General features: G+C 45.7%; 1 protein-coding gene across 4 annotated transcripts in view; it reads left to right on the top strand.

Moving 5' to 3' along the window:
* Positions 1–27,446, top strand: part of cep44 (centrosomal protein 44) — a 67,138-nt gene that overhangs the window by 26,285 nt on the left and 13,407 nt on the right. For all 4 annotated transcript variants that reach the window (XM_078432122.1, XM_078432116.1, XM_078432114.1 and 1 more), the window contains 4 exons: positions 2,962–3,108; positions 7,278–7,385; positions 21,498–21,635; positions 26,835–27,032. In XM_078432122.1, the coding sequence (XP_078288248.1) occupies positions 2,962–3,108; positions 7,278–7,385; positions 21,498–21,635; positions 26,835–27,032 (591 nt within the window). The remainder of the gene's footprint in view (positions 1–2,961; positions 3,109–7,277; positions 7,386–21,497; positions 21,636–26,834; positions 27,033–27,446) is intronic.

The following is a 27,446-nucleotide window of genomic DNA, read 5'->3' as shown; positions in this document are numbered from 1 at the left end:
TTTGATCTTGTTTTCAAATCCCTCGATGAGTTCACAATTTGTCACCCCTTTAATCTCTTCTAACCCTCCTATATCTCTGTGCTCCTTCTTGATGCGGACATGTTGGGTCGAAAGGATTGTTTCTTTGTGCTCTATGACAGCCTCTTGTACACTTTAATTTTTTTTTGCTTGGCCATGTATTCAGCTGGCAAGATTCCAGTCTCTGGAATTTCACTGCTCAGCCGTCTGCAGCCTACCACTTTAAGCTCAATCTTTAAAACCTACGTATTTGGGCAAATTGTTGGTCATTTTCCAAACATTTTACATGACTTTTTTATAATATTACTCCAGTAAACTATTTTCAGACATTTCACGGTATTGCAAATGTAGAAATGTCAACTAAACTTCACTACACTGAGCAGTGCATATTTATTTTAGGTATTTAATTAAATTTTAAAAAAAAGTTTTGAACCCATCCAATTTAACAAATTGTCCCATAATGAGTTTCTTGCACTAGTTTGTAGATGACCTGGTGGGCACTGAAGAAGGTTGTCTAGATTCATATCTTCGGCCGAACTCATCCATGCCAACCAAGATGCCCCATCTAAGCTAGTCCCATTTGCCCGCGTTTGGCCCATTCCTTCCAAACTTTTCTATCCATGTACCTGTCCAAATGTCTTTTAAATGTTGTAGTACCTGTCTCAACCACCTCCTCGTGCAGCTCATTCCATGTATCTACCACCCTCTCCATGAAAGGGTCTTGGGTTACAGGATCTCACTCAAGTGGGGAAATGAGCAGTGGAATGACAAATGAAATTTAACTCAGAAAAATGGGAAGTGATGCATTTTGTGAAATTAAACCAGTGCAGGACATACCTAGTGAATGATAGGGACCTGAGAAGTGTTGTGCAACAGAGAGATCGAGGGGTACAAGTTCATAGTTCTCTGAAAGAGGTGATAAAGAAGGCTTTATTAGACAGGGCTTGAGTACAAAAGTTGGGACAATATATTACAGCTGCACAAGATGCTGGTGAGATCACATCTGGAGTATTATGTGCAATTCTGTTTGCCATACCATAGGAAGGATGTGATTAAGCTAGGGAAAGATTCACAAGGATGGTGATGAAACTGGAGGACTTGAGTTATAAAGAGATGGGAGAGGCTGCAACTGTTTTTCCTGGAGCAAAGAAGGTTGAGGGGTGTTCTTACTGAGGTTTATAAAATCATTAGGGGCAAAGATAAGGTGTGCGGTCGCAGTCTTTTTCTAAGGACAGAGGAATTTAAAATTAGAGGGCCTAGTTCAAGGTGAGAGGAAAAAGATTTAAAGTGGACCTGAGGGGCAAGTGTTTCACACAGGTTGGCAGTTAAATGGAATGAGCTATTAGAGGAAATGATAGAGGGGATTATAATTACAGTGTTTAAAATGTATTTGGACTGGTTCATGGAGAGGAGAGGTTTAGAAGAAAATTGGCCCAATGCAGGCAAATAGAACTAGCACAGGAAAATACATTGGTCGGCGTGGACAAGTGTGGCCAGAGGGCCTGTTTCCATGTGGTATAACACAATAGCTGTATCATTACATTGCTAGTGATTTGTATTCTTAAAAATACGAATAATTTCCCCATTGCCTTTTGTTACTGATAAATGTATAGTCCTTGGAATAATGAATTTGCATACTTGGATCTTTGTACAATTATCTTCCCCTTCAAACTTTTCCAATAGTATTTTAGTACTCATGTGACATTTATTTCTTTGTTATCAGTTCAGTGTTCTTTCTGTACGAAGCTTTATAAAAAAAGTTAATCTGAGATCTCTCCATATGCTCATCTGCACCAACAAATAACATTTTTTCCTTCATCTTCCTGCTCTAGATGCACAGATAAACATGTATATTATGGGTAATAGGCCAAACCTTCTGCGATGATGATATTCCCAGCCTCTATTTATATTTACTCATCCTATTCTCATATTTCATGATATATATTTTTGCATCCAACCATTCAATCCAATCTTCATTACTGACCATATTATTGCCCCAAACACCAAGCATGTGGCCACACAGTGAATGACACTCTGGCCTTGCAGTGCTATTCACTGCATGAATAACATGCTGTAAGGCAGTTGGTGTTAGGCAGCAACTCTACAGTTGTTCCATTGTGCTGCCCCAAGCATGGGCATGAGGCTTTCAGCGAATACTTTGGAATTGAGTTTTAGCGGCAATTAATTAATGCTACAAATCTTAACCTTCTAAACCTATCCCACCCTGATTCACAGTCTTATTGAATGTAGTTTGAAGCTAAAATAATTAACTTCCCCCACCCCCCCCCCCCCCCCCCATTACAAAGTTGGTCAGTGCGCTAGACCACACCTGGATTTATTATTCTCCAGTGGTAATCCATTTTTCAAATGCAATACAGTCTGTGCATATGTAATAACTTCTTGAAAAGATTTGTTATTACAAATAAAATGCTGATGTATATTGAAAAACATTTCTCATTTTAAGGGTAATCATTTTCAATGTTTGATCTTCTGAACTGACATTTTTATACAATGTATCTGGAGTTCAGCCTATAACATACCATAACTATTGTGATTCCATCAGAAATGCCTCTGCTGTTAAGCAGTTTTTCTTGCATAAATTGTCGCTAATCTGTTTTTTTGCAGAAATATTAGCTGATGTGATTCTATAGTGAGCACGCGGCAGTAAATTTGTAAAGCATATTGAAGCCTAGTGTAATCTACATTACCAAAAAAATTAAATATGAAATCACTCATTGTTCTAGAATGACACAGTGCTCTCCAAAGCAGTTTGATGCCTTAAACTTCGTGATAATTAATTATTTGAATAATAATTAAATAGCCAAATTAAGTTATAGAAATTTTTAATAGAATGCCTGAATGAGGTCTAGTTTAAGCATATTGGAAAATAATATCGTTTAAAGTACGGCATTTATTTTCTCTTGTTAATATGAACTTTTCTAGGTGCTACGAGACGAGTTCCAGTATAAACCATTACTTCTGAAGGACCAATTTCTGCACTGCGGGTTTGCAGAACGAAAAATACAGCTTTTATGTGACATAATAAGCATTGTGACCAAGAGACACAAGGATTTAATCCGCTTCAACAAGGTACTCGGCCAGTAAAGATGAAAAGGTTTAAAAAAAATCTGAGACTGAATATTAATCAAAGACCCATATCCCTGCTCATATAAATTTAGATGAAGTGGTTTATTCTTTTCCTTTGTTTGATATTGATAAAGCTGTTTTCTCTTTTAATATTTGTGTTTTGATTATGTCTGTGTCTCTGTTTGTCTTTTGATGATTCATTTTCTTCTCTTGTCTTTTTGATTAATTTTTTCCAAATGGTTATGAAGTTATGGAAGTTAGCTACGGGAGACTGCTGGCCCGTTTCAACATCTCTCCATGGCTTACGGCTCCAGTTAAAATACCTGATAAGATTTTATATTTTAGTGAAGGCCAGAATGCATATTTAAAGAGAACTTCCAATAGTTTGGGACAAGCCTTCTCATTGTGATTTATTGTGCATTACTTGGATTGAAGAAACCGAGTGGGATTAGGCTTACTGTTTATTTTTTCCCGCGTCAACTCCCACACTAAATTGATTTCTGAATAGCGTGAGCATAAAGTTCAAAACTAATCTACAGTATTTACATGACTTTTTAATTAGTTTTTTTCTTTTGCCCAGAGTTGCCTGCCATATACTTCTACGAACAAGTAGAAATATTGTCCGAAGATAGACACAAAAAGCTGGAGTAACTTAGCAGGGCAGACAGCATCTCTGGAGAAAAGGAATAGGTGACTTTTTGGGGTCATAGAAACATAGAAAATAGGTGCAGGAGGAGGCCATTCGGCCCTTTGAGCAAGCACCACCATTCATTGTGATCATGGCTGATCATCCATAATCAATAACCTGTGCCTACCTTCTCCCCATGCCCCTTGATTCCATTAGCCCCAAGAACTCTATCTAACTCTCTTTTAAATTCATCCAGTGAATTGGCCTCCACTGCCTTCTGTGCCAGAGAATTCCATAAATTCACCACTATCTGGGTGAAAGTTTTTTTCTCATCTCAGTTTTAAATGGCCTCCCCTATATTCTTAGACTGTGCCCCCTGGTTCTGGACTCCCCCAACATTGGGAACACTTTTCCTGCATCTAGCTTGTCCAGTCCTTTTATTGTCGATACCCTTCTTCAGACTGACAGTCAGGGAAAAGGGAAACGAGAGATATAGATGGTGATACAGAGATATAGAACAAATGAATGAATGAAAGATAAGTAAAAAAAGTAACAATGATAAAGGAACCAGGCCATTGTTACCTGTGGGCTAAGTGAAAACGAGTTAAAGGCAATGAGATGCCACAAGTATCTAGTAAAACGACTTGGGTGGGGGAAGGGATGGAGAGAGAGGGTTACTTGAAGTTAGAGAAATCAATATACATACCACTGGGATGTAAGTTGCCCAAGCGAAATATTGTCGATCTGGATTTAGGCTTTGTAGACAGAAGCTTCATAATTGGTGTTGCTGTTAACTGTTTAAGCAAAGTGTAATTGCCTTTGAATCTCTCCTTTCTCCAAATATTCGGAGTCTATCGCAGTATATCATATTTTTGCAGATTAGAGAATGTCAATGACAGCAGAAAGCATAGAATGAAAATTTCATATTTCTAATAAAATAAAGCATTGAATATATTTGTGTGATTGAATATCAAGTCAACAAGATTTAGAGCAATTTTACCCAATTTACCAGACGTGTTTGTGCCAATTGTTACCACCAAATGTTCAGTTTTGGGCAAGATTTTCTGTTCTGCCATTGCTTTTTTGTTGTATATACCAGAACAATTAATGATATAATGGATAAACTTTGTGACTGGCAAAATTGGCATCCAACACTTGTCTGAGATAGTCGATGTCACTCATAGAATTGGGATAGACATATAGAGATAAGCAGTGAGGGATATGGATGATGCGCAGGTAGATAGTAATGGTCTTGCCATCATGTTCGGCAAAGATATTGTGGGCCAAAGGGGCTGGTCTTGTGCTGTGCTGTTAGTTGTTCTAGAATCGACTTTTATTAATGTGAAAATTCAGACACAATTATATTTAAAGGGCTGAACACTGCATTTGGTTTAGCTAAAACTGCAATGTTTAGCCCAATGTTTCATGGATGATGTGGCTATGCAACAGATGCCTCGCAGGGACATGAGGACGGTTTTGTAGAAGGCATGCAAACGCAGGGTAACCAACATCTTCCTCTCTCTGGCTTCACAGAGCCCCATTCCTATGCATACTTCTCGGAAGTCAAGCTCACCCTCACATTTACTTTACTAATTTGAAACCTTTTGTAGTTTGCTGATAATTATTTACTATAAATTCTTTTGAGGATATCAAAGATGGCATTAACGTGCTATATTCCACAAAGTAAGACTTCAACTACTTTTCCATCAGCTCACAGGACAGACATGCTAACGACAGGCATTTGCTGCCATTGCCAAAGTGTAACACAATTATATCCTTACAAACACCTCCTGGGTAGTCCCTGCCAAAAGTGCTTGACTGTGCCCCTGAAATATCTCATTTGACCCCAGCCTACTCTCCAGACAGAACAGAGGTAGACTTCCTTGGTCCTCACATTTCACCGCACTAGCCTGTGCATTCAGCCCACTATTCTCCGCATATCATCCTTTGCCATTTCTGCAGCTCCAATGGGATTCCTTCACATCATTTATTTACCCCCTTTCCCCCCTCTCCAACCCCTCTTTTCTGCTTTCTGCAGGAACCACTCTCTTCATGGCTCACTGGTCCACTCATTCCTCCCCAGCCACCTCTCCCCATCACCTGGCACTTTCCTTTACAACAGTAGGAGGTAGAGCACGTGTCCCATCGCCTTCTCCTTCATTGCCATCCCGGGATTTAAGCAACCCTTCTAGGTAAACAATTCATGTGCACCTCCTCTAATTTTCTCTATTACATTTGTTGGTCTCAATGTGGCCTCCTCTACATCGGCTAAACCAAATGTAGAATGGCAACCATTTTACAGACAGCTTATGGTCTGTCTACAGCAGTCATCCCGAGCTTCCAGTTGGATGTCACTCCATCTTCCCTTCCTGTTCCCATAGTGTCCTGTCTTTGGCCTTGTCCACAGCCATAGTGAGACCAAACGTAAATTAGAAGTATACTTCATAATCAGCTTGATAGCCCAAAACAAAATGGTATGAACATTGAATTGTCTAATTTAAATTAGCCCACACCCTCCATTCCTTTCCCACTCCCACCAGTTCAACCAGGTAGCCTCCACCATATTCACCATTTGCATCGCACCCCCTCATTACTAAAGCTTGTACACTCTCCCACCTGGTTCCTTTTGCCCAACATTCACATACCGATCCATCTGTTTTTTTCCGATTAGTTCTTACCTCTCCCCTCCCCCACCTGGTTCCATCTACCCATCACTTCCTTATTTGATCTCTAACCTAGCAGTCCCTGTCTCGCCCCTACCTCTCACTTCCGTATACTGGATACCTTCTCTACACTGTCCTTGATCTGAAACGTTGACCATCCCTTTGTCTCCGCAGACATCACTTGACCAACTGAGTTCTTCCAGCAATTTGATTTTTTGTCCGTGAAAGGGCATCAGCTCACTTGAATGGAGGACAATCCATCTCTAAGCGGAGTGATCCACTGGCCTCTTGATGTCCTTCTACTTAAACCTGGGAGCACGCCCAAACCCCTCGAGAATCACTGCTATAGATTTATGCAAGACATTGCACTTGCTCGTAGCTGGATGAGTGGTGGCAGTGTTGTATGCGTGTCCTTTTACGGGCTGACTGATGGGATTTCAAATGTTTCTCTAAGTGCTGGCAGATGCTAGAAATTCAACTAGATTTTTCCAGCAACACCTGCTGTTTCTGAAACATTCTGGTGTTAAATGAAGAAACCTGACAGTGCTGTTTTATAAATGGCACTATTGAACCACAGTCTTTTTGGAGCATGTTAAAACAGCATTAGGGAGCTATGCAATGATGCTATAATGCTCCATAAACAGCACAGATGAATATCTAGACCTGTGTATTTTTTATATTTGGTGTTGATCTTGATGGATTGACGATTTCATTAAGCCACCATCTTTATTTAACAAGTATTTTCAATTACCTTTTATGATTATTAATAGCTATATAATGTTAAGAAACCCTTTAAAATATGTATAAAGAGCATCTATGCCAAAATGTCATTATGAATGAAACAATATGCTAAAAGGCTTATATTTTCATGTTTATTTCAGACCAAGACACACTCAAGTAATAATTCACATTATCCGGTCAAAGTTTCAGCACAATTAAAATATGAAACATTTATTCCTGATACCCTCCCGTGCGAACCCAATGAAAAGGTAAGTCTCCCTTTATTTTTAACTAAATTAGACTTTTAGAGCACAGAAACCCTTCATCAGGCTCATCCCTTGTTTTAATAAAACATGCAAATCCACTGTTTTGTTTGTGTTGAAACTTATACATTATGAGGATTAATTTCAGTGCTTTGATGAAGGTGTGGCGCGTCGGAAGAGGCCCGAAATAAAGGCGAGAAGCCGGGTATTTCGGGACGTTCTGTTTTATTATTCCTCGGTTATCAGACGGGTCGAGTCTGCCGGAATGGCTTCGTGGCCAAAACCTTGTCCTTATATACATGGTACCGGACCGCCCCCCTGGACTGGTCCATTCCCGTGCCGAGGGGTCGGTAGTAGTATGGCCCGACCCTTGGGATCCGCCACAGGACCCCCCCCCCAGAACCGGAGGCACGAAGCGCACTGGTGGTCGCACAACCCGACCGGACCGCGTACGGTAATCGGTCGACAGAGGAGCCGGCGGAGGCACAGGTGGTGGGTCCCGGAAGGGTGGGCGACCTAGTGGCCGAGGCTGGGCAACCCGCACCGGTTGGTCAATGTCTAAGTGGGCCGGCTTCAGGCGGTCAATTGACACGGCCTCCGGCCGGCCCCCCATGTCCAAGACAAAGGCTGTCTGTCCGTGCTCCAGCACCCGGTACGGACCCTCATACGGCCTCTGGAGTGGCGTCCGGTGGGCGTCACGGCGCAGGAACACAAAGGCGCAGTCCCGGAGGGCCGATGGCACGTAAGGGCGGAATGTCCCATGGCGGGACGTCGGCACGGGTGCGAGCTTGCCAACTCGCACTCGGAGGCGCTGTAGGGTGGATGAGGGCGGTTCCTCTCGCCCCGGCAACGAGGGCACGAACTCCCCGGGCACCGTGAGCGGGGACCCGTATACGAGCTCTGCTGATGATGAAGCCAGGTCCTCCTTGGGCGCAGTCCGGATGCCCAGCAAGACCCATGGTAGCTCGTCCATCCAGTCGGGGCCGGAGAGTCGCGCCTTCAGAGCTGTCTTCAGCTGCCGGTGGAACCTCTCACCAGGCCGTTTGCCTGCGGGTGATAGGCCGTGGTGTGGTGCAGCCGCACGCCCAACAGGTGGGCCATGGCCGACCACAGCTCGGAGGTGAACTGTGGCCCCCGGTCCGATGAGATGACCACCGGCACCCCAAAGCGAGCATTCCAGTGCGCGGCCAAGGCACGAGCAAATGTGGCTGTTGATGTATCGGCCAGCGGTATGGCTTCCGGCCACCGCGTGAAGCGGTCCACCACCGTGAGGAGGTGGGTGATGCCCCGGGACGGCGGGAGCGGGCCCACAATGTCCACGTGCAGGTGGTCGAAACGTCGGCAGGGTAGACTGATCTCTTGGAGTGGCGCCCGGACGTGGCGTTGAATCTTTGCCGTCTGGCACGGAATGCAGGTGCGGGCCCAGTGGCCAACCTGCTTGCGCAGACCGTGCCACATGAACCGCGCAGCTACCAGTGTGTTCGTCGCCAGGATGGATGGGTGAGCCAGCCCGTGGACCACGTCGAACACCCTCCGGCGCCACGCGGCCGGGACGATGGGGCGCGGCTGACTTGCCGACACATCGCACAGTATCGTCGCTCCTCCGGGGCCGAGGGGAACATCCTCAAGGCGGAGGCCAGAGATGGCAGTCCGGTAGGCGGGCATCTCCCCATCCGTTAGCTGAGCCTCCGCCAGGGCAGAATAATCAATGCCGGGCGCCACTTCTAAAACGGCATTGATGGCGGGGAGAGACAACGCGTCGGCCACCCGGTTTTCCTTCCCTTCGATGAAGCGGATGGAGGTAGTGAACTCCGAGATGTACGCCAACTGGCGCTGCTGTCGGGAAGACCATGGGAACGTGAGCGGCTTGTGGTCCGTGTAAGCGGTGAACGGGCGGCCCTCCAGAAAATAGCGGAAGTGACGAACGGCCAGGTACAGGGCGAGGAGCTCGCGGTCGAAGGCGCTGTACTTCCTCTGGGCGTTGTCGAGGTGCCGGCTGAAGAAGGCCGGGGGCGCCAACCCCCGTCCGTCAGTTGCTCCAGTACGGCACCAACCGCCAACTCTGAGGCGTCCACCGTAAGGGCTGTCGGGGCATCCTCCCGTGGGTGAACCAGCAGCACAGCCCGAGCCAGGGCCTCCTTTACGTCGTCAAAAGCCGTTAACGCCTCGTCGGTCCACACGACGTTCTTACGCTTGCCCGCCAGCAGTTCGTATAGCGGCCGCATGATGTGGGTCGCAGATGGCAGGAACCGGTGATAAAAGGCCACCATGCCGACGAACTCCTGCAGGCCACGCACCGAGGACGGACGGGGAAACCGGCGGATGGCGTCTACTTTGTCCGGCAGGGGAAACGCGCCTTGTGAAGACACACGGTGGCCGAGAAAGTCAATTGTGGCCACGCCAAAGCGGCACTTGGCGAGGTTTATAGCCAACCTGTGCTCGCTGAGCCGCTGAAAGAGCTGCCGGAGGTGGGCACAGTGCTCCTGCCGCGAGCGGCTGGCTACCAACATGTCGTCGAGGTAGACGAACAGGAAATCCAGCCCGCAACACACGCTGTTCATTAATCGCTGGAATGACTGCGCGGCGTTCTTGAGGCCGAACGGCATCCGTACGAACTCGTAGAGTCCGAACGGCGTGATGATTGCCGTCTTGGGCACATCTTCCGGGTGGACCGGGATCTGGTTGTAGCCTCGAACCAGATCCACCTTCGAGAATATCGTGGCCCCGGCCAAATGGGCGTTGAAGTCCTGGATGTGGGGCACGGGGTATCGGTCCTCGGCGGTAGCGACGTTCAGCCGCCGATAATCCTCGCAAGGTCTCCAGCCCCCGTTTGCCTTGGGGACCATGTGGAGTGGGGATGCCCATGGGCTGTTGGAAGGGCGGACGATCCCCAAGGACTCCATCGTGCGGAACTCCTGTCGTGCCAGGCGTAGCTTCTCAGGCGGCAGGCGGCGTGCTCATGCGTGGAGGGGTGGGCCGGTAGTTATTATGTAATGGAACACCCCGTGCTTGGGGGTCGACGACCGGAATTGCGGGGCCATAATATCTGGAAACTCCGCCAGAACCCGAGCGAAATGGGAGTCCACGGATGACAGCGGGCGTACAACGGGCTCATTCAGCCGCAGCGCAATGGGCTCCATCGTGGCGGAGTGGACCAAGCGCTGCTGCCTGACGTCCACCAGGAGAGAATGAGCCCGCAGAAAGTCAGCCCCGAGCAACGGCTGGGAGACGTCGGCGATTGTAAACTGCCACGTGAAATGACTGGCGCCGAAAACGATGTGGACCGTGCGGACGCCATAAGTCCGAATGTGGCTCCCGTTTGCAGCGGTGAGGATGGGCCCCCGCTTCCCAGAACGAATGTCCAGCAGCGAAGGGGGCAGGACGCTTAGCTCCGCCCCGGTATCCACGAGGAAGCGGCCCCCGGAGCGCCGATCCCAGGCGAAGAGGCGGTGAATCTGGCCGGCCGCCGCGGGGACTATTGGCAGACGGCCCCGGCGTTTCCCGGGAATGTTCACGGCTGGCGGCATTGTCGGGCTGCAGCACCCCAGCGCTGGTGGTAATAACACCAGTGCCTCCTGCTGGTGCTGGCTGGAGCCTGCTGGTGTGGGACTGCAGGTGCATGTGCGGGTGCAGGACCCGCAATGGCCACCGGGGGCGATCTCGCAAGCCTCCGGGGCATAGCTGTCACTCCTTCCACAGCTCCCCCGCCCGACCGGAGAAAATCGGGCGCTTCTCGAGTGACGTTTAGCGCGCTGACGTCACCACGGCGCGCCGCCCACAGCGCGTCCGCGCGCCTGCCGAGGGCCCAGGTGTCAGCAAAGGAGGCGTCGGTAAGCTGCAGGCGAATGTCGGCCGGCAGCAGGTGCAGGTACGTGTATTCAAACATCAGGCACGGTCTGTGCCCGTCGAGCAACGCGACCATCTCCTTCAGGAGGCTAGATGGGCGCCGGTCACCGAGGCCTGGCATGTGGAGGAGCCTTTCGGCCCGTTCCATTCGGGTTAGCCCGTAGTTTTGGAGCAGCAGCTCCTTAAGGGCTGTATATTTATCGTGGGCCGCGGGGTCCTGGAGGAACTCCGTTACCTCTTCGGCTGTGTCCTGGTCAAGGGCTCCCACCAGGTGGAAAAAACGGGTGTCATCCGAAGTGATGCCCCGCAACTGGAACTGGGCCTCCGCTTTGATAAAACCAAACGCGAGCCCGGGTGGTCCAGAAGGTCGGGAGCTTGATGCCTACCGCGTCGACAGCTGCGGCCTGGTCGGCCTGCGAGCGGGACGGACGGTCGGCTATCCATCGTTTGTCCATCCTAGTATGAATGGACCGTCGAGGTCACCAATGTGGCGCGTCGGAAGAGTCCCGAAATAAAGGCGAGAAGCCGGGTATTTCGAGACGTTCTGTTTTATTATTCCTCGGTTATCAGACGGGTCGAGTCTGCCGGAATGGCTTCGTGGCCAAAACCTTGTCCTTATATACATGGTACCGGACCGCCCCCCTGGACTGGTCCATTCCCGTGCCGAGGGGTCGGTAGTACTATGGCCTGACCCTTGGGAGCCGCCACAAAAGTATTTTTGCAACAGAACTGAAAAAGCACCTTCATCAATAACACAGCCATTCCAGAAAGAAGCTCACCACCATCACATACTTGAAGGCAATTAAAGGTGGAAATTAAGTCTAGCTTAGTCAACAGAGCCCAAGTACCAGGGGGGAAAAAATGTTCTTCAGTAGTGTTATTAATAGGTTGCTGTAGGTTACAGTGGAACAGCAGTGCAATCTAATGCTTTTGTAACACTGTTGTGAGGGAACATGTTGGAATGTGAATACCTCGCCCTGAGATGGGCTTCTCATCCCATAATCTCCATTATCAAGATGTCCTACATCCACCTCAATGAAAGCCAAACTATAGAAGTCGGGAGAGTAAAGATTGTTCTGATGTCGTCATTTGGTAAGTCAGATGAGGGCAGCTGTGACCTAAGGCTTTCAAAGTAAAATCATTTGATAAAGACATTAAATCCACATATCACCACAGGGAAATGTCAGTTTTTGTTATTAATCTTAATTTAGACCTTGATTGTCGACCTTAGGCCAGGGGTGTGGTGAGTAGAAACTAAATGCCAGACATTTCATTCCCTGTCATTTTGATTGGTTTACTATTGCAAGTCTATAATTAGATTTTTTCCACATTAAATTTATTTTTAAAATGCCAACTTTGAAGATTTGTTGCTTCAAGCCATTTCCACTTTCCATAGTCTGTGTGGAGCTTGCACATTCTTCCTCTGACAAAGTAGGTTTCCTCCAGGTACTCCGGTTTCCTCCCACAAAGACATCCCAAAGGTTAATAAGCCTCTGTAAATTGCCCCTAGTGTGTCAGAAGTGGGTGAGAAAGTGGGCGAACTTCAAACTAGTGTGAATGGGTGACCGATGATCGGCATGGATTCGTTTTGGCCAAAGGGCGTGTTTCCATGATGTATCTAAGCTAAGCTAATGTAAAGTAATGCAGCACCCACTCCTTCATCTCCTCCCACCACATTGTGAAGGGCCCCTTAATTTAGTGCTTGCTTTGATATATTGTTGTGACATGGTGTTACAACTTTTACTTTAGTATTCATGATGCATCTTCATTAGCACGAGGGCACAAAACACCAGGTGATTGTTTAGTTGAACTCCTGAGCTTTTGTTTTTTTGCTATTTTAATTCTCCACCTACTGATTTTTGGCCGTCGACAATATTCCATTGATGTGTACAACTGACTAAGAAGGATGGCTAATGTTGCACCTTTATTTAAGAAAAGCTGCAAGTATAAGCCAGGGAACTACAGGGCGGTAAGCCTTGCATCTGTGTTGGGACCGTTATTGGAGAGGATTCTGAGAAGCAGAATCTACGTACATTTGGAAAGGCAAGGACTGATTAGGGATAGTTATGGCTTTGTGCGTGGGTAATCATATTTCACGAATTGAGTTTTTGGAGCTGAACCAGAAGGTTAGATCACATGGGACCCGAGGTGAGCTAACCAATTGGATACAACGTTGAGTTGATGGGAGGGAGCAGAAGGAGTTAATAGAGGGTTTCTTTACAGATTGGAGGCCGTGTGACCAAAGTTATGCCACGGGGTTTGGTATCTGTTCCCTTGTTGTTTGCCATGTATATTACTGATTCGGATAGGAATGTAGGTATCATGATTAGCAACTTGCACGTGACACCAAAATTGGTGATATATTGAACTGTGAAGAAGGTTGTCTCAGGTTACAGCAGGATCAAGATGGACTGGGAAAGTGGTCAGACGAATGGCAAATGCAATTTAACTGGCAAATGCAGAATTATGCCTTTTGGGAGGTTAAACCAGGGACTACATACACAGAGAAAGGCAGAACCCTAGAAAGACTTTTGGGTACAAGTGCATAGTTTCCTGAAAGTGCGACACGGGTAGACGAGAGGTAAAGACGTTGTATGACATGCTTGCCCTCATTGGCCGTGACACTCACTACAAGATTTGGGATGTCACATTGCAGTTATTACAAAACAATGATTAGACCACGCTTGGAGTATGGTGTACAGTACTGGTTGCCTCTCTTTAGGTAGGATGCGATCAACCCATAGAGGGTGCAGAAAGGATTCACAAATAAGTTGCTTGGACTGGAGGGCTTGACTTAAAAGAAGTGATTGGATAGGCTGGAACTATGTTCTCTAGAGTGAAGGAGACTGAGGGGTGACCTTGTAGAGGTTCATAAAATTGTAAGAGGCATTTATAGGGTAGATAGTCAAAGTCTTTGTGCCAGAGTAGGGAAGCCTACAGGACTAGTTTAGATGGAGCATCTTGGTCGGCATGGGTAAGTTGGGATGAAGGGCCTGTCTCTGCGCTGTATGACTCTGTTTTTAACTTTCCACATGCCATTTTTATGGGCAGGATATTTTGGCATCAGTACTAACATTGGCATACAAACCCCTCATCCGCAAGACCAAATCCACAATAAAGACGGTCAAAATATGGCCCGAGGATGCCACCCTACAACTCCAGGACTGCTTTGATCGCACCGACTGGGACCTGTTTGCACAACAGGCCACCTACGGTTCAGAGGTAGACTTGGAGGAATACGCATCCACTGTGCTCTCCTACATCAACTGCTGTGTGGAGAATGTCACGGAGGACAAGGAGATAAAGATGTTCCCAAACCGGAAACCCTGGATGAACAAGGAGGTACAGAACCTGCTGAGGGCACGCAACAATGCCTTTAAATCTGGTGACACTTCAGCATACAGTGTTGCCAGATCACACCTGAGCAAAGGTATTAAAAGGGCCAAAGACACCCATAGGCAACGGGTGGAAGAACACTTCAACACCACGGACACCAGAAGCATGTGGCAGGGTGTCAGGGACATCACTGGCTACAAGAGCAGCCCTGCCTGCCCCCACAGCGATATGGCACTGACCAACGAGCTTAACACCTTCTTTGCCCGCTTTGAAACTGGCAAAACCACCTTGAGTGAAAGAACCCCAGCCGAGGCGGTGGGACAGGTCTTGCAACTGAGCACACAGGAGGTAAAACGCGCTCTGCAAAGGGTCAACCCACGCAAGGCTGCAGGACCGGATGGAGTTCAAGGAAGGGTACTGAAGGACTGTGCTGAACAGCTGGCTGAGGTATTCACCAGGATCTTTAACCTGTCATTATCTCTGGCTACGGTCCCCAAGTGCCTGAAGTCGGCTATCATAGTTCCGGTGCCGAAAAAAGCAAAGATCTCCAACCTGAACGACTACCGCCCGGTTGCCCTAACGCCGATAGTCATGAAGTTCTTTGAGAGGCTGGTCCTCTCACACATCAAATCCAGCATCCCTGACTCACTGGACCCACATCAATTTGCATACAGGGCAAATAGATCCACAGAGGACGCCATCTCTCTGGCTCTTCACACTGTCCTGACTCACCTAGAGAGACAGGGCACGTACGTGAGGATGCTATTCATAGACTATAGCTCCGCCTTCAACACGGTCATCCCCACCAAGCTCATCACCAAACTCCACCAGCTAGGCCTCAGCTCGTCATTATGTGACTGGATCCTGGACTTCCTGCTGGAACGACCGCAGGCAGTGAGAATGGGCCAGCACCTGTCCTCCACTATCACCCTGAGTACCGGCACACCACAGGGCTGTGTTCTGAGCCCCATGCTCTACTCCCTCTTCACACACGACTGTGTTCCTGCATTCGACACCAACACCATTGTCAAGTTTGCAGATGACACAACGGTGATCGGGCTGATCACCAACGGGGATGAAACAAACTATAGAGCGGAGGTGCAGAACCTGGCGGACTGGTGCTCAGATAACAACCTGTCCCTAAATACCACCAAGACCAAGGAGCTGATCATCAACTTCCGTAGGTCACATAACGGGGAATATGCCCCGATCTCTATCAACGGGGACAGTGTGGAGAGAGTGTCCAACTTCAAGTTTCTGGGCACTCACATTTCGGAGGACCTAACATGGTCCAATAACACTGCTGCACTGGTCAAGAAGGCACAACAAAGACTGTTCTACTTAAGAACACTGAAAAAGTCTGGTCTACCCCAACAGCTGCTGACGACCTTCTACCGCTGCACCATAGAGAGCATCCTAACGCATGGCATCCCTGTGTGGTACCTCAGCTGCACGGAGGCAGAAAGGAAAGCTCTACAGCGGGTAGTCCATAGAGCTCAGAGGGCCATCGGAACACAGCTACCAGACTTGGAGGGCATCTACAACACACGATGCCTCAGAAAAGCCACCAGCATCCACAAAGACTCTTCACACCCCTGCAACAGTCTGTTCGAACTCCTTCCATCGGGCAGACGATACAAGGCCTTCTATGCCCGCACCTCCAGACTCAGGAACAGCTTCATCCCCAGGGCCATAGCTGCTATGAACCGGTCCTGCTGAGCCGGATGGCCACAACGCATAGATCAACTTGCACTTTACCCTGTCCAAAACTGTTACAACTGTTTCGTTTCGTTGGGTTGCTGCTGTCTAAATTACCTAAATTATTGCATCGTATGGGAGGCGCATTCCCAATCTCGTTGTACCCCTGGGTACAATGACAATAAAGATATATTGTATTGTATTGTATTGTATTTGTAACTCCTCAAATACTATCATTTGTTTCTTGACCTATATCCACCACCGTCTGAAAAAAACCTTTAAATTGGCTTTTGTCATGGATCATCAGCGTTAAAAATTGGTTTTCTATTCTTTCCGATCTCTTTTTCCCAGCCACCCCCAATAGCTCCCTCCTATGTTGTCGCCATGTCCCCCCATTGCTGTACCAATGATTTGTAGATAAGTTGGGTGAGGGAATGAAGGGTGGAGATAGTAACCAAAGCTGGTTATAAGTAGAAAGGGCAGAGGGCTGCAGATTGTAGAATCTGACAAGAGAAGGTTGGGAATGAAGTGTAGAACCAGAGGGAGGGATGATGTATAAATGGGAGTGGGGGACCTGGAGGGGTAGGATAGAAGGAAGAGATGGAGGAGGGGAACAGAACTGGGTAACAGTGGGTGGGGAGTGGAAAGAAAGACCCCTTCTCTCACCTATTTCTACCAGCAACTTCCCTTCTTGTTTCATCTTGAAAGATCCTGATCTGAAACATCATCTGTTTATCCCCCCCCCCCCCCCACCCACCCCCCATTAATGCTGCCTGATCCACTGATCAGAAGGAGAGGGGGGAAACATGAGCCTTTACCTGAGTTTGTGCTTTCTAACAGTTCTACCATGTATTATATTATCCCTGCATTTGTGTGCCGAGTTCTGAAGCTCTATGGAAGGAATGGGCAATACGGGCTGAAAAGATGAAGTACAAGGGGAAGCTGGCCAAGAATATAAAGAAGGACAGTAAAAGCTTCTTTAGATATGTTAAGAGAAAAAGAGTAGCAAAATCAAATGTGGGTCCCTTGAAGGCAGACACGGGTGAAATTATTATGGGTAACAAGGAAATGGCAGAAGAGTACTTCTGGTACTTCGGATCTGTCTTCACTAAGGAAGACATATACAATCTCCCAGATGTATTGGAGGACAGAGGGGGGTAGAGGAACTGAAATAAATTTTCATTAGGCGAGAAATAGTATTGGGTAGACTAATGGGACTGAAGGATGATAAATCCCCTGGGCCTGATGGTCTGCATCCCAGGATCCTCAGAGAGGTGCTTCTAGAAATAGTGGACGCATTGGTGATCATTTTCCAATGTTCAATAGACTCGGGATCAGTTCCTGTGGATTGGAGGATAGCTAATGTTATCCCACTTTTCAAGAAAGGAGCGAGAGAGAAAACGGGGAATTACAGACCAGTTAGCCTGATATCGGTGGTGGGAAAGATGCTGGAGTCAATTATTAAAGAGGTAATAACGGTGCATTTGGATTGCAGTAAAAGGATGTCCAAGTCAGCATGGATTTATGAAAGGGAAATCATGCTTGACTAAGCTTCTGGAATTTTTTGATGTGACAAGTAAAATGGATGAAGGGGAGCCAGTGGATGTAGTGTGTCTAGACTTTCAGACAGTCTTTGGTAAGGTCCCGCACGGGAGATTGGTGACAAAAATTAGAGCACATGGTATTGGGGGTAGGGTGTTGATATTGATAGAAAATTGTTTGGCAGACAGGAAGCAAAGAGTAGGAGTAAACGGGTCCTTTTCAGAATGGCAGGCAGTGGCGAGTGGAGTGCCGCAAGGCTCGGTGTTTACCATACAAATTAACGATTTGGAAGAGGGAATTAGAAGCAACACTAGCAAGTTTGCGGATGACACAAAGCTGGGTTGCAGTGTAAACTGTGAAGAGGATGTTAGGAGGTTGCAGGGTGACCTGGACAGGTTGAGTGAGTGGGCAGATGCGTGGCAGATGCAGTATAATATAGATAAATGTGAGGTTATCCACTTTGGCGGCAAAAATAAGGAGGCAGATTATTTTCTCAATGGAGTTAGGTTAGGTAAGGGGGAGGTGCAGCGAGACCTGGGTGTCCTTGTACACCAGTCACTGAAAGTTGGCGTGCAGGTACAGCAGGCAGTGAAGAAAGCTAATGGAATGGTGGCCTTCATAACAAGAGGATTTCAGTATAGGAGTAAAAAGGTTCTTCTGCAGTTGTATAGGGCCCTGGTAAGACCACATCTGGAGTATTGTTTGGTCTCCTAATTTGAGGAAGGACATCTTTGTAATTGAGGCAGTGCAGCGTAGGTTCACGAGATTGATTCCTGGGATGGCGGGACTGTCATATGAGGAAAGATTGAAAAGACTAGGCTTGTATTCACTGGAGTTTAGAAGGATGAGAAGGGATCTTATAGAAACATATAAAATTATAAAAGGACTTGACAAACTAGATGCAGGAAAAATGTTCCCAATGTTGGGGAGTCCAGAACCAGGGGCCACAGTCTTAGAATAAAGGGGAGGCCATTTAAAACTGAGGTGAGAAAAAAACTTTATCACCCAGAGAGTTGTGAATTTGTGGAATTCTCTGCCACAGAGGGCAGTGGAAGCCAAATCACTGGATGGACTTAAGACAGAGTTAGATAGAGCTCTCGGGGCTAGTGGAATCTAGGGATATGGGGAGAAGGCAGGCACAGGATATTGATTGGGGACGATCAGCCATGATCACAATTAATGGCGGTGTTGGCTCGGGGCCGAATGGCCTCCTCCTGCACCTATTTTCTATGTTTCTATGAATGTTCTGGACAAAAACAAATATGCCCATTACCTGCCATGTCAAATTCTTAGGCCTTTGTACTCTACCTGAGAGATGTGTGCAGCTCAATCACATTGCTAGATTAACTGCAGTCACATAAATTGTTTGTATCCCATACAAACGGCTGCTCCTGTGTGGGTGTGTAGAAAGGGACTGCAGATTCTGGTTTATACCAAAGATATAGACACAGTGCTGGAGTAACTCAGTGGGTCAGGCAGCATCTTTGGGGGAAAAGGATGGGTGACGTTTTGGGTCGGGACCCTTCTTCAGACTGTGTGTGACAGACTGGATAAATCTGCGATAACCAAGCTGATATCCATGAGAACTGAAAACTTGTATCACATTGCCATCTACAGATCCAAATGCTAAATTGCAAGATGAAATTATCACATAAAATTGTATTGACCATTTTGGAGACTTATTTATTAGTGATAGTTGTAACAAAGGGTCAACAACCTGAAATGTTAACTCTGTTCTCTCCCCTGATCTCAGTATTTTTTAATTTCAGTTTTTCAATATTGTTTACCAAGATAAGGGCGGCACGGACTTGGAGGGCCGAAAAGGCCTGTTTCCGGCTGTATATATGATATGATATGATATGATAAGGTACCCAACCCAAAACATCACCTATTCACGTTCTCCAGAGATGCTGCATGAACCGCTGAGTTACTCCAGCACTTTGTGTCTTTTTTATAAAAATGGACATCTTATGAAAAAAAACTTAGTTATATCTTTAGGGCAACAATTTTGTTTTTGCATATATTCCATTAGTGACCATCCAAGACATTTTTAACATGTGCAGGAAGGAACTGCGGATGAGTGTTTAAACCAGAGGTAAACACTAAATGCTGTATTAATTCTCCATTGATGCTGCCTGACCCGCTTAGTTACTCCAGTACTGTGTCTTCTATACAGAAATTAATCTATACATGGACATGGGCAATAAGTGGTAGGCACAAGTAACTGGAATGATAAATGCAAGGAAATGCAATTAGTGGTAACATTGCATCAAAGGAAACAACCTGTAATGTTGCTTAAAAAAAAACCTGCCATCACTGAGGAAGGCACAGAAAGCCTCCCACCATGATGCAGAACCACAGGTCTGGTTTGACTGAAAGTAATTAGCACAGTAAAAAGTTAGTATTGGAGGAATTAATGGGACTGAAAAGCAATAAATTGCTACGTGTGCAAACCTGCATCCCGGGGCTTTGAAGGAGGTGACTGCGACACCTGACCAAATTTAATCATGTCTCCGATGGTTCTAAACGTTTGGAACGAGGATGTGCTTAAGAAAAAAAGAAAAAATGAGGAACCGTAGATCAGATAAACTGATATCAGCAGTATGGAAATGAACAGATCGCTTAGAAAATGTTAATAGGATTGGACATTGTCAATACAGATTTATGTTTGCAAATTTGTTGATTTTTTGAGGTTGTACACAGCAGGACAGATGAGGGCAAACTAATTTGGATTTTCATACGACCTTTGATAAGGTGTCACGCAAAAGATAATTAAACAAAGTTAGTGATATATCGCATAACTTTGCCACATACTGGCTTGGATTAAGGATAGGTTAACGGGGAGAAAACAAACTTGGAATAAATGGGTCATTAGATTGGAAAGCTGTGCCTCTTCCTCAAGGGTGGAAGCAGGATCTTTAAATATTTTTAAGCAGAAGTGGACACAAGGGCGTCAATATGTTCTGGGAGAGAGTGGGATGGAGAATCAACCATGAGTGTGTTGAATGTCAGAGTCATATCATATCATATCATATATATACAGCCGGAAACAGGCCTTTTCGGCCCTCCAAGTCCGTGCCGCCCAGTGATCCCCGTACATTAACACTATCCTACACCCACTAGGGACAATTTTTACATTTACCCAGCCAATTAACCTACATACCTGTACGTCTTTGGAGTGTGGGAGGAAACCGAAGATCTCGGAGAAAACCCACGCAGGTCACGGGGAGAACGTACAAACTCCTTACAGTGCAGCACCCGTAGTCAGGATCGAACCTGAGTCTCCGGCGCTGCATTCGCTGTAAAGCAGCAACTCTACCGCTGCGCTACCGTGCCGCCCAATTGAGTCGGCTCAATTTAGAACGTTTCTTTGTAAATAGATTCTTGATAAGTAAGTGGGTCGACATGAATGTGAAGTTAAATTTACAATCTGATCTGTCATGACTTTGTCAAGCTCGAGGGGCTGAGTGGCATGCTCCTGATTCATATGTTTGTATGGAAAATTGCACACTTGAGGGCCTGACTTTCTATATTGTTAAATTGGTGAAATAAAAATCAGTCATTACATTCTTGCAGTTTCAGAGTGCATTCTGTGATGTTACGTCTAACAATGAATCAGCCCAGACAAAGAGCACCTTCGGGTGTGTGTGTACATGAGTTGGAGAGAAAGTAGAATAAACTTCTGTTTGTTTTCAGGTAAAACCTTTGGTGGAGCGTCATTTACCCAATGATGATATAACAACATTTTGCTTTTCATCCAGTCCTGAGAATGAAATTTTTGAAGACAAGCCACTTGTTCTTCGTGAATATACGGAACCACCTATTTCACATGAAGTAAGTTTTTACTCCTTTGAACAATATAAATGAAGAACCTACCTACCACAATTTCAAGGTGGAAATGAATATGTAGTAAGTTAAACTAACCAAGTAAATTAGAAGGTGTCTGGGAGTGTGGCCAAGTGCATGGGTTGAATGTGGTTGGGTGCATGTCCGTGTGTGGACTGAGAGCAGCCAAGTGTGCTGGATGAGCATGGCCAAGAGTGAGAGCAGAGTGATGGAAATGGGGCTCGGTGTTTGGATGTAATGTAAGGTGCACAGACAGAACCTGGATCTGCCGGGTATGCATGCTGAATCTGGAGCTGGGCAACCGCAGGTTGATCATTTACACATAAAGCAAATCTGTGATTGCAAAGAAGTTAATTGGTGCAATCAGTTTATCTTTCATTTATCCTTATTTGGGTTTCCAAAATTAAGTTCCAAACTGGCCATTGATAGTCCAAACCTAAACTTTGGGTTGCACACTTACCAAGATCACTTCTTAGAAATTGCAAGATAATTTGATACAGAAGCTTAAAATGAAGAGGCGGGATTGGATTAATAGAAATAGACTGTACCCAGAATGAAAAGAGACAGATTTGCAATGTAAGAAGAAATTTAAGGTAGGGAGATGGAATTGATTATTAATTTCCTTTATGTATGCAGGAAGTGAGGAAGGATAGTGGGGAAAGAACCGTCCTGGCACATGTGCATGTCCTAATTTGAGCTAATCCTCTCATGGTCACTGTCGGGAGTCCAGCCCTGAAGACCTGGCTTCCGTACTGCATATTGATCAGTGACGTGCCGTGAACGATTCAGGCCCATAAATGCTTCTTTTTGCCACATCCTGGCAGATGCAACAATTACCCAATTAATCGCACCCAATCACTTGCCTATCAACAAATTATAACAATCAAGACTCGTAAATAAACATTCCTGTGATTCACCACACCCTTTCAAACTTCACTATGTTGCAAACCTTGGCCACATACTGAAGCATAGTTGCAGCAATTTAACATTGTAGCAACTTCATCCAAACACTAATTGACAGGAATTCCTTCTTTCTTGCATGACAAGGTAGCATGGAAACACATGCAGCTGCAACAAACTGAAGAAAGCAGGTACTTCTGCTTTTCCTATCACCCATGGAGGAGATGCTGTGTCCGGCATTGTGACACCTATTGCCAGCGGAGGGCTGAAGCTGATAAATGTCAGGATGTCCTTATCCTACATCCCCATCATATCCACCTTCTCTACAACCTGCAATTATTGGAAGCACACTTCCATTACTATGTTCTATACACCCTATAAATTCATGATTATACAGTCTAATTCGGCTCTAACTCCATCTGCACGTAGGTAGGAACATAAACGATGATTCAGAGTACAGGAAGGAGAGAGAGAACATGGTGTCAGGCCAATAAACTCCCTCAATGTCAGCAAGACAAAAGAGCTAGTTATTGACTTCAGGAAGCATGTGGAGTACATGCCCCAATGAGTATCAATGGTGTCATAGTGAAAGTAGTTGAGAACCAAGTTCCTTAGAGTCAACATTACCAATAATCCGTTGTGAACCAATGACATTAAAGGCAAGAAGGCACACCAATGCCTTGTACATCCTTGGAGACTGAGAAAATTTGCCATGTCTATGATGACTCTTACAAACTTCTACAGATGCATCATAGAAAGCATACGGTAGGGTTACATTACAGGCTGGTTTGGGAATAGCTGTGCCAAGATCGTAAAAAATTGCAACGAGTTGTGGATGTTGCTCAGGCCATCAAACAAGCCAGGCTCTCCACCATTGTGTTCATCTACACTTCACGCTGCCTCGGAAAACCAGCCAACATACTCCAAAGACTTGTCCCAAATCATTCCATCTTCTTACAGCTCCTGGAGGATAGAAGATACAGAAACTTGGATGTGCACACTAACAGACTTAGGACCAGCTTCTTTCCCTTTGTTATCAGGCTTCTGAATGATCTTTCCATAAACCAGGGTACAATCTGAATCACCGCTGCCTTATTGCGGACATTGGACTTTGTCTCAGGAACTAATGCGCTACAATGCAGAGAACTATATTCTGCACTTTGTATCTTCCCCTTTGGTCTATCTATTGTACTTGAGTTTGGCTTGATTGTATTTATGCATAGTACTATCTGATTTCATTGGAGAGCATGTCAAACAAAGCTTTTTACTGTACCTCCGTAGACATGACAATAATAAAAGCGAAACCTAAACAATATTGTGTACAGCTCAATGGAACACCTTACAGAAGAAAACTGATGGATATGCACAATGAAATGCTTGACCCGTGAGGATTCTTGCTCGCATGCTTGCCAACATAGAGGAATTCAGCATCTGTTTGGCACAGGGTTTTCTAGGGAGCTTGCAGTCATCCCATGTCATCCCCATGCACACTTTGAGAACCACAGCATGAAGTAATGACCTTCCACAGCTATACTGCAGCCAATTAAGTGACAACACATATGGCTTGGGCAGGAAAGGTTTGTGAAAGGGAGGGAGTGCAAGGAGGGTGATTAGTTGACAGTTTCTTCCCAGCTGTCAACCATCCCATCACCAACTAGAGAGCGGTCCTCACCTACCATCTACCTCATTGAAGACCTTCGTACAATCTTTAATCGGACTTTACTATGCTTTATCTCGCAATAAACATTATTCCTTTTATCCTGCATCTGTACATCGTGGATGGCTTGGTAGTAATCTATATACTAAAACTCTCATTTGTTTGTTTGCTTGTTCCTGAACTACAGCCAAAAGGGTACACTATAGCGCGACAATTTTAAGCCCACCGTACTCAACGTCGTCCCTTTGGTGCTAATGGAAGAAGTTTCATTGAAATCGGTGTGATATTTTTAAAGTTATTCACATTTTAAAGTTTAAATCTATCTCCTAGGGAGGGTGGTGGTGGGAGGGAGGGGGGTGGAGGATGAGGGGGGGGGGGGGCAGGGTGCTGCACCAATGCAGGAGAGGTTTGGGTCCAACGGGTCCACTTGGTCTAGTATTACATATATGCTGTATTACAATTTCCCTCTAGGATAATTAAAGTTGCATAGTATCGTATTGTGAACCTTGCCATTAAATGCCTGCATAGAATTAGCAACTGAGTAAGATGAGGAATTGTGAAATGGCCCTTCAATTTAGTCATGTATAATATTTTCACTGACTGGATAGCATGCAACAAAAAGCTTTTCACTCCACCTCAGTACATGTGACGACAATAATAATTATTATTATTTTGTTGTTGATAATAGTGTCAATGAAATTTGGCACTGATAATGAATGCGGAATTGGGGTTGTGATGACAAAGTTGGGTCCTTGGTAGCCAGTCTGTGCGCTCTTTTTCCTTCCTCCACTTTAGCTATTTTTGCAATATGAATGATGATTGGTTTTTTTAAATAAAATACAGCAGCGTGCCAAGTGATGTAACACCTACTCTGCTGATTTCTGTAAGGAGGACCAGGATGCAGATGTAATGTTTCAGTGGTGTACACAGGTGTGCATCACATTTTGTATTGCAGCATGGTTTTTATTGTATGCGCAGGTGTGGGTTATCACTGAAATCACCAGTCTTGTCCTCAACATAGGCCCACGTTCACCAGAAGCTATTTTTGCCACTAGCACTGTGGCAAACTGAAGGCATTGCAATGGCAGTCAGGATACCAAGCATTCATTTGCCTATGATTGCACATTTGCTGGTTGTTGAGGAAACAAAATGGCTTTTTGCTTCCAGTAAGCAACAAGCACCACCTCCAAAGTGATGTGCATAATGTCACTCCTATACCACCGTGAAACCTTTAGTCCTTCCACCCCACATACTTTTCTCCGTTCCTATCGTACTCCCTCCATGTCTTTGCCTGATGGGGGAAAAAAATGTAGTCGGAAGAAAAGCTCCTCTTACTCCTGAATACGTGTTCTACCAATCACATGTGTTCGGGGGTACAATAGCCGTTACATTGTTATCCAAAATAGCAAAGTAATCATTAGTCAAAATTGTACATTTTGCCTACACTGTACACATAGTTTGCGCATGCGGACTTCTTCGCCACACCCTGTAGATGCCAAGCTGGACCTCCTAAACCCTTTCATCCAGTCCAATAAAAGGACATCCAGCAGGTTGGCTGGATGGTAGAAGACAAAGACTGGCAATAAAGGGGGCTTTTTCTGGTTGGCTGCCAGTGACTAGTGGAGTTCCGCAAGGGTCGGTGCTGGGGCCGCTACTCTTCACGTCCATTAATGATTTGGACAAGGGGATTGAAGGCTTTGTGGCAAAGTTTGCGGATGATATGAAAATAGGTGGAGGGGCAGGTAGTGTAGAGAAAGCAGGGACTCTGCAGTAGGACATGGACAGGTTGGGAGAGTGGGCAGAGAAGTGGCAGATGGAATATAGTGTAGCAAAGTGTGGAGTCATGCATTCTGGTAGTAGGAATAAAGGTTCAGACTATTTTCTAAATGGGATGAGAATTCAGAAATCGGAGGTGCAAAGGGACTTGGGAGTGCTGGTGCAGGATTCCCAAAATGTTAATCTGCAAGTCGAATCAGTAGTAAAGAAAGCAAACTCATTTATTTCAAGAAGGCTTGTATACAAAAACGGATGTAATGTCAAGGCTCTATAAGGTGCTGGTAAGGCCACATTTGGAATATTGTGAGCAAATTTGGACACCATATCTGAGGAAGGATGTGCTTGCTCCGGAGAGGATCCAGAGAGGGTCAGGTGGGGGGCCCTCATTGAAACATACAAAATAGTGAAAGGTTTGGATAGTGGATGTGGAGAGGCTGTTTCCACTAGTGGGAGAGTCTAGGACTAGAGGTCAGCCTCAGAATTAAAGGACGCTCTTTTATGAAGGAAATTAGGAGAAATTTATTTAGTCAGAGGGTGGTGAATCTGTGGAATTCTTGATTAGTACAGGTGTCAAAGGTTATGGGGAGAAGGCAGGAGAATGGGGTTAGGAGGGAGAGATAGATCAGCCGTAATTGAATGGTGAAGTAGACTTGATGGGCCAAATGGCTTAATTTTACTCCTATCCCTTATGACATGACACAAGCATGTCTAGTTTTGATTCTTTCGTTTGATGTTGATGAGTCTTGGAGAGGTGGCAACGATGCATATTAAATCGTTCCTGTTCTTAAAAAAATTAAGTTGTCACTTTTGTTTTGAATGTGTTAATCTGGTTGGTTTTTTTTTGGTTGATACAGGCACTGGAGATCACCATGCTTAAGCAGCAGATTGCCAAATGTCAGGAGAAGCTCCAGGTGCTGGACGTGATACAGAGTAAGCTGCAAGCTTTAGAATGCTCTACAGCTGGGAAAGTGATTATAGATGCGAGGGATTGGAACAATCTACTGAGCCGAGTTGTTCTGTTGGAAACTCAGCTGTTGCTACATTCCAAAAAGGTGAGTCAGAAATGTATTTTGGACATGCTTTGTTCATCGTCATAAACTTGTAGGCTGGCTGCTCAACTCAAGACGTCCGCACAAGCAAACCTGGCGTTGCTCTGACTCATTTTGAGTATTTCTGACACGGGTCACTGGATAATGAGAATTCTGGCCAACTACACTCGCTCCGCCCCATCTCCCAGAATTACCTCAGCCTCAACTATTGATGCCAGGTGAAGCTAGCTCTGCTAAGACCAGAAATCCCTTCTGCGGTGCAGCTGTTCCTTGTTTAAGTTCTCATTTTAACGCTTAACAATCTCACCCCTTATCTATTTACCGCCTTTTGCTATTCTAGATTCCCTGAAGCGCTAGCAAAGAATAAGGTTACATTGTCTACGTTATAGTCATGCTTATTCTTGAAATGGAAGCATC

This window comes from Rhinoraja longicauda, chromosome 3, assembly GCF_053455715.1.
Source record: "Rhinoraja longicauda isolate Sanriku21f chromosome 3, sRhiLon1.1, whole genome shotgun sequence".
In the NCBI taxonomy this organism is placed as follows: Eukaryota; Metazoa; Chordata; class Chondrichthyes; order Rajiformes; family Arhynchobatidae; genus Rhinoraja; species Rhinoraja longicauda.
This window is presented reverse-complemented; position numbering and strand designations above follow the sequence as displayed.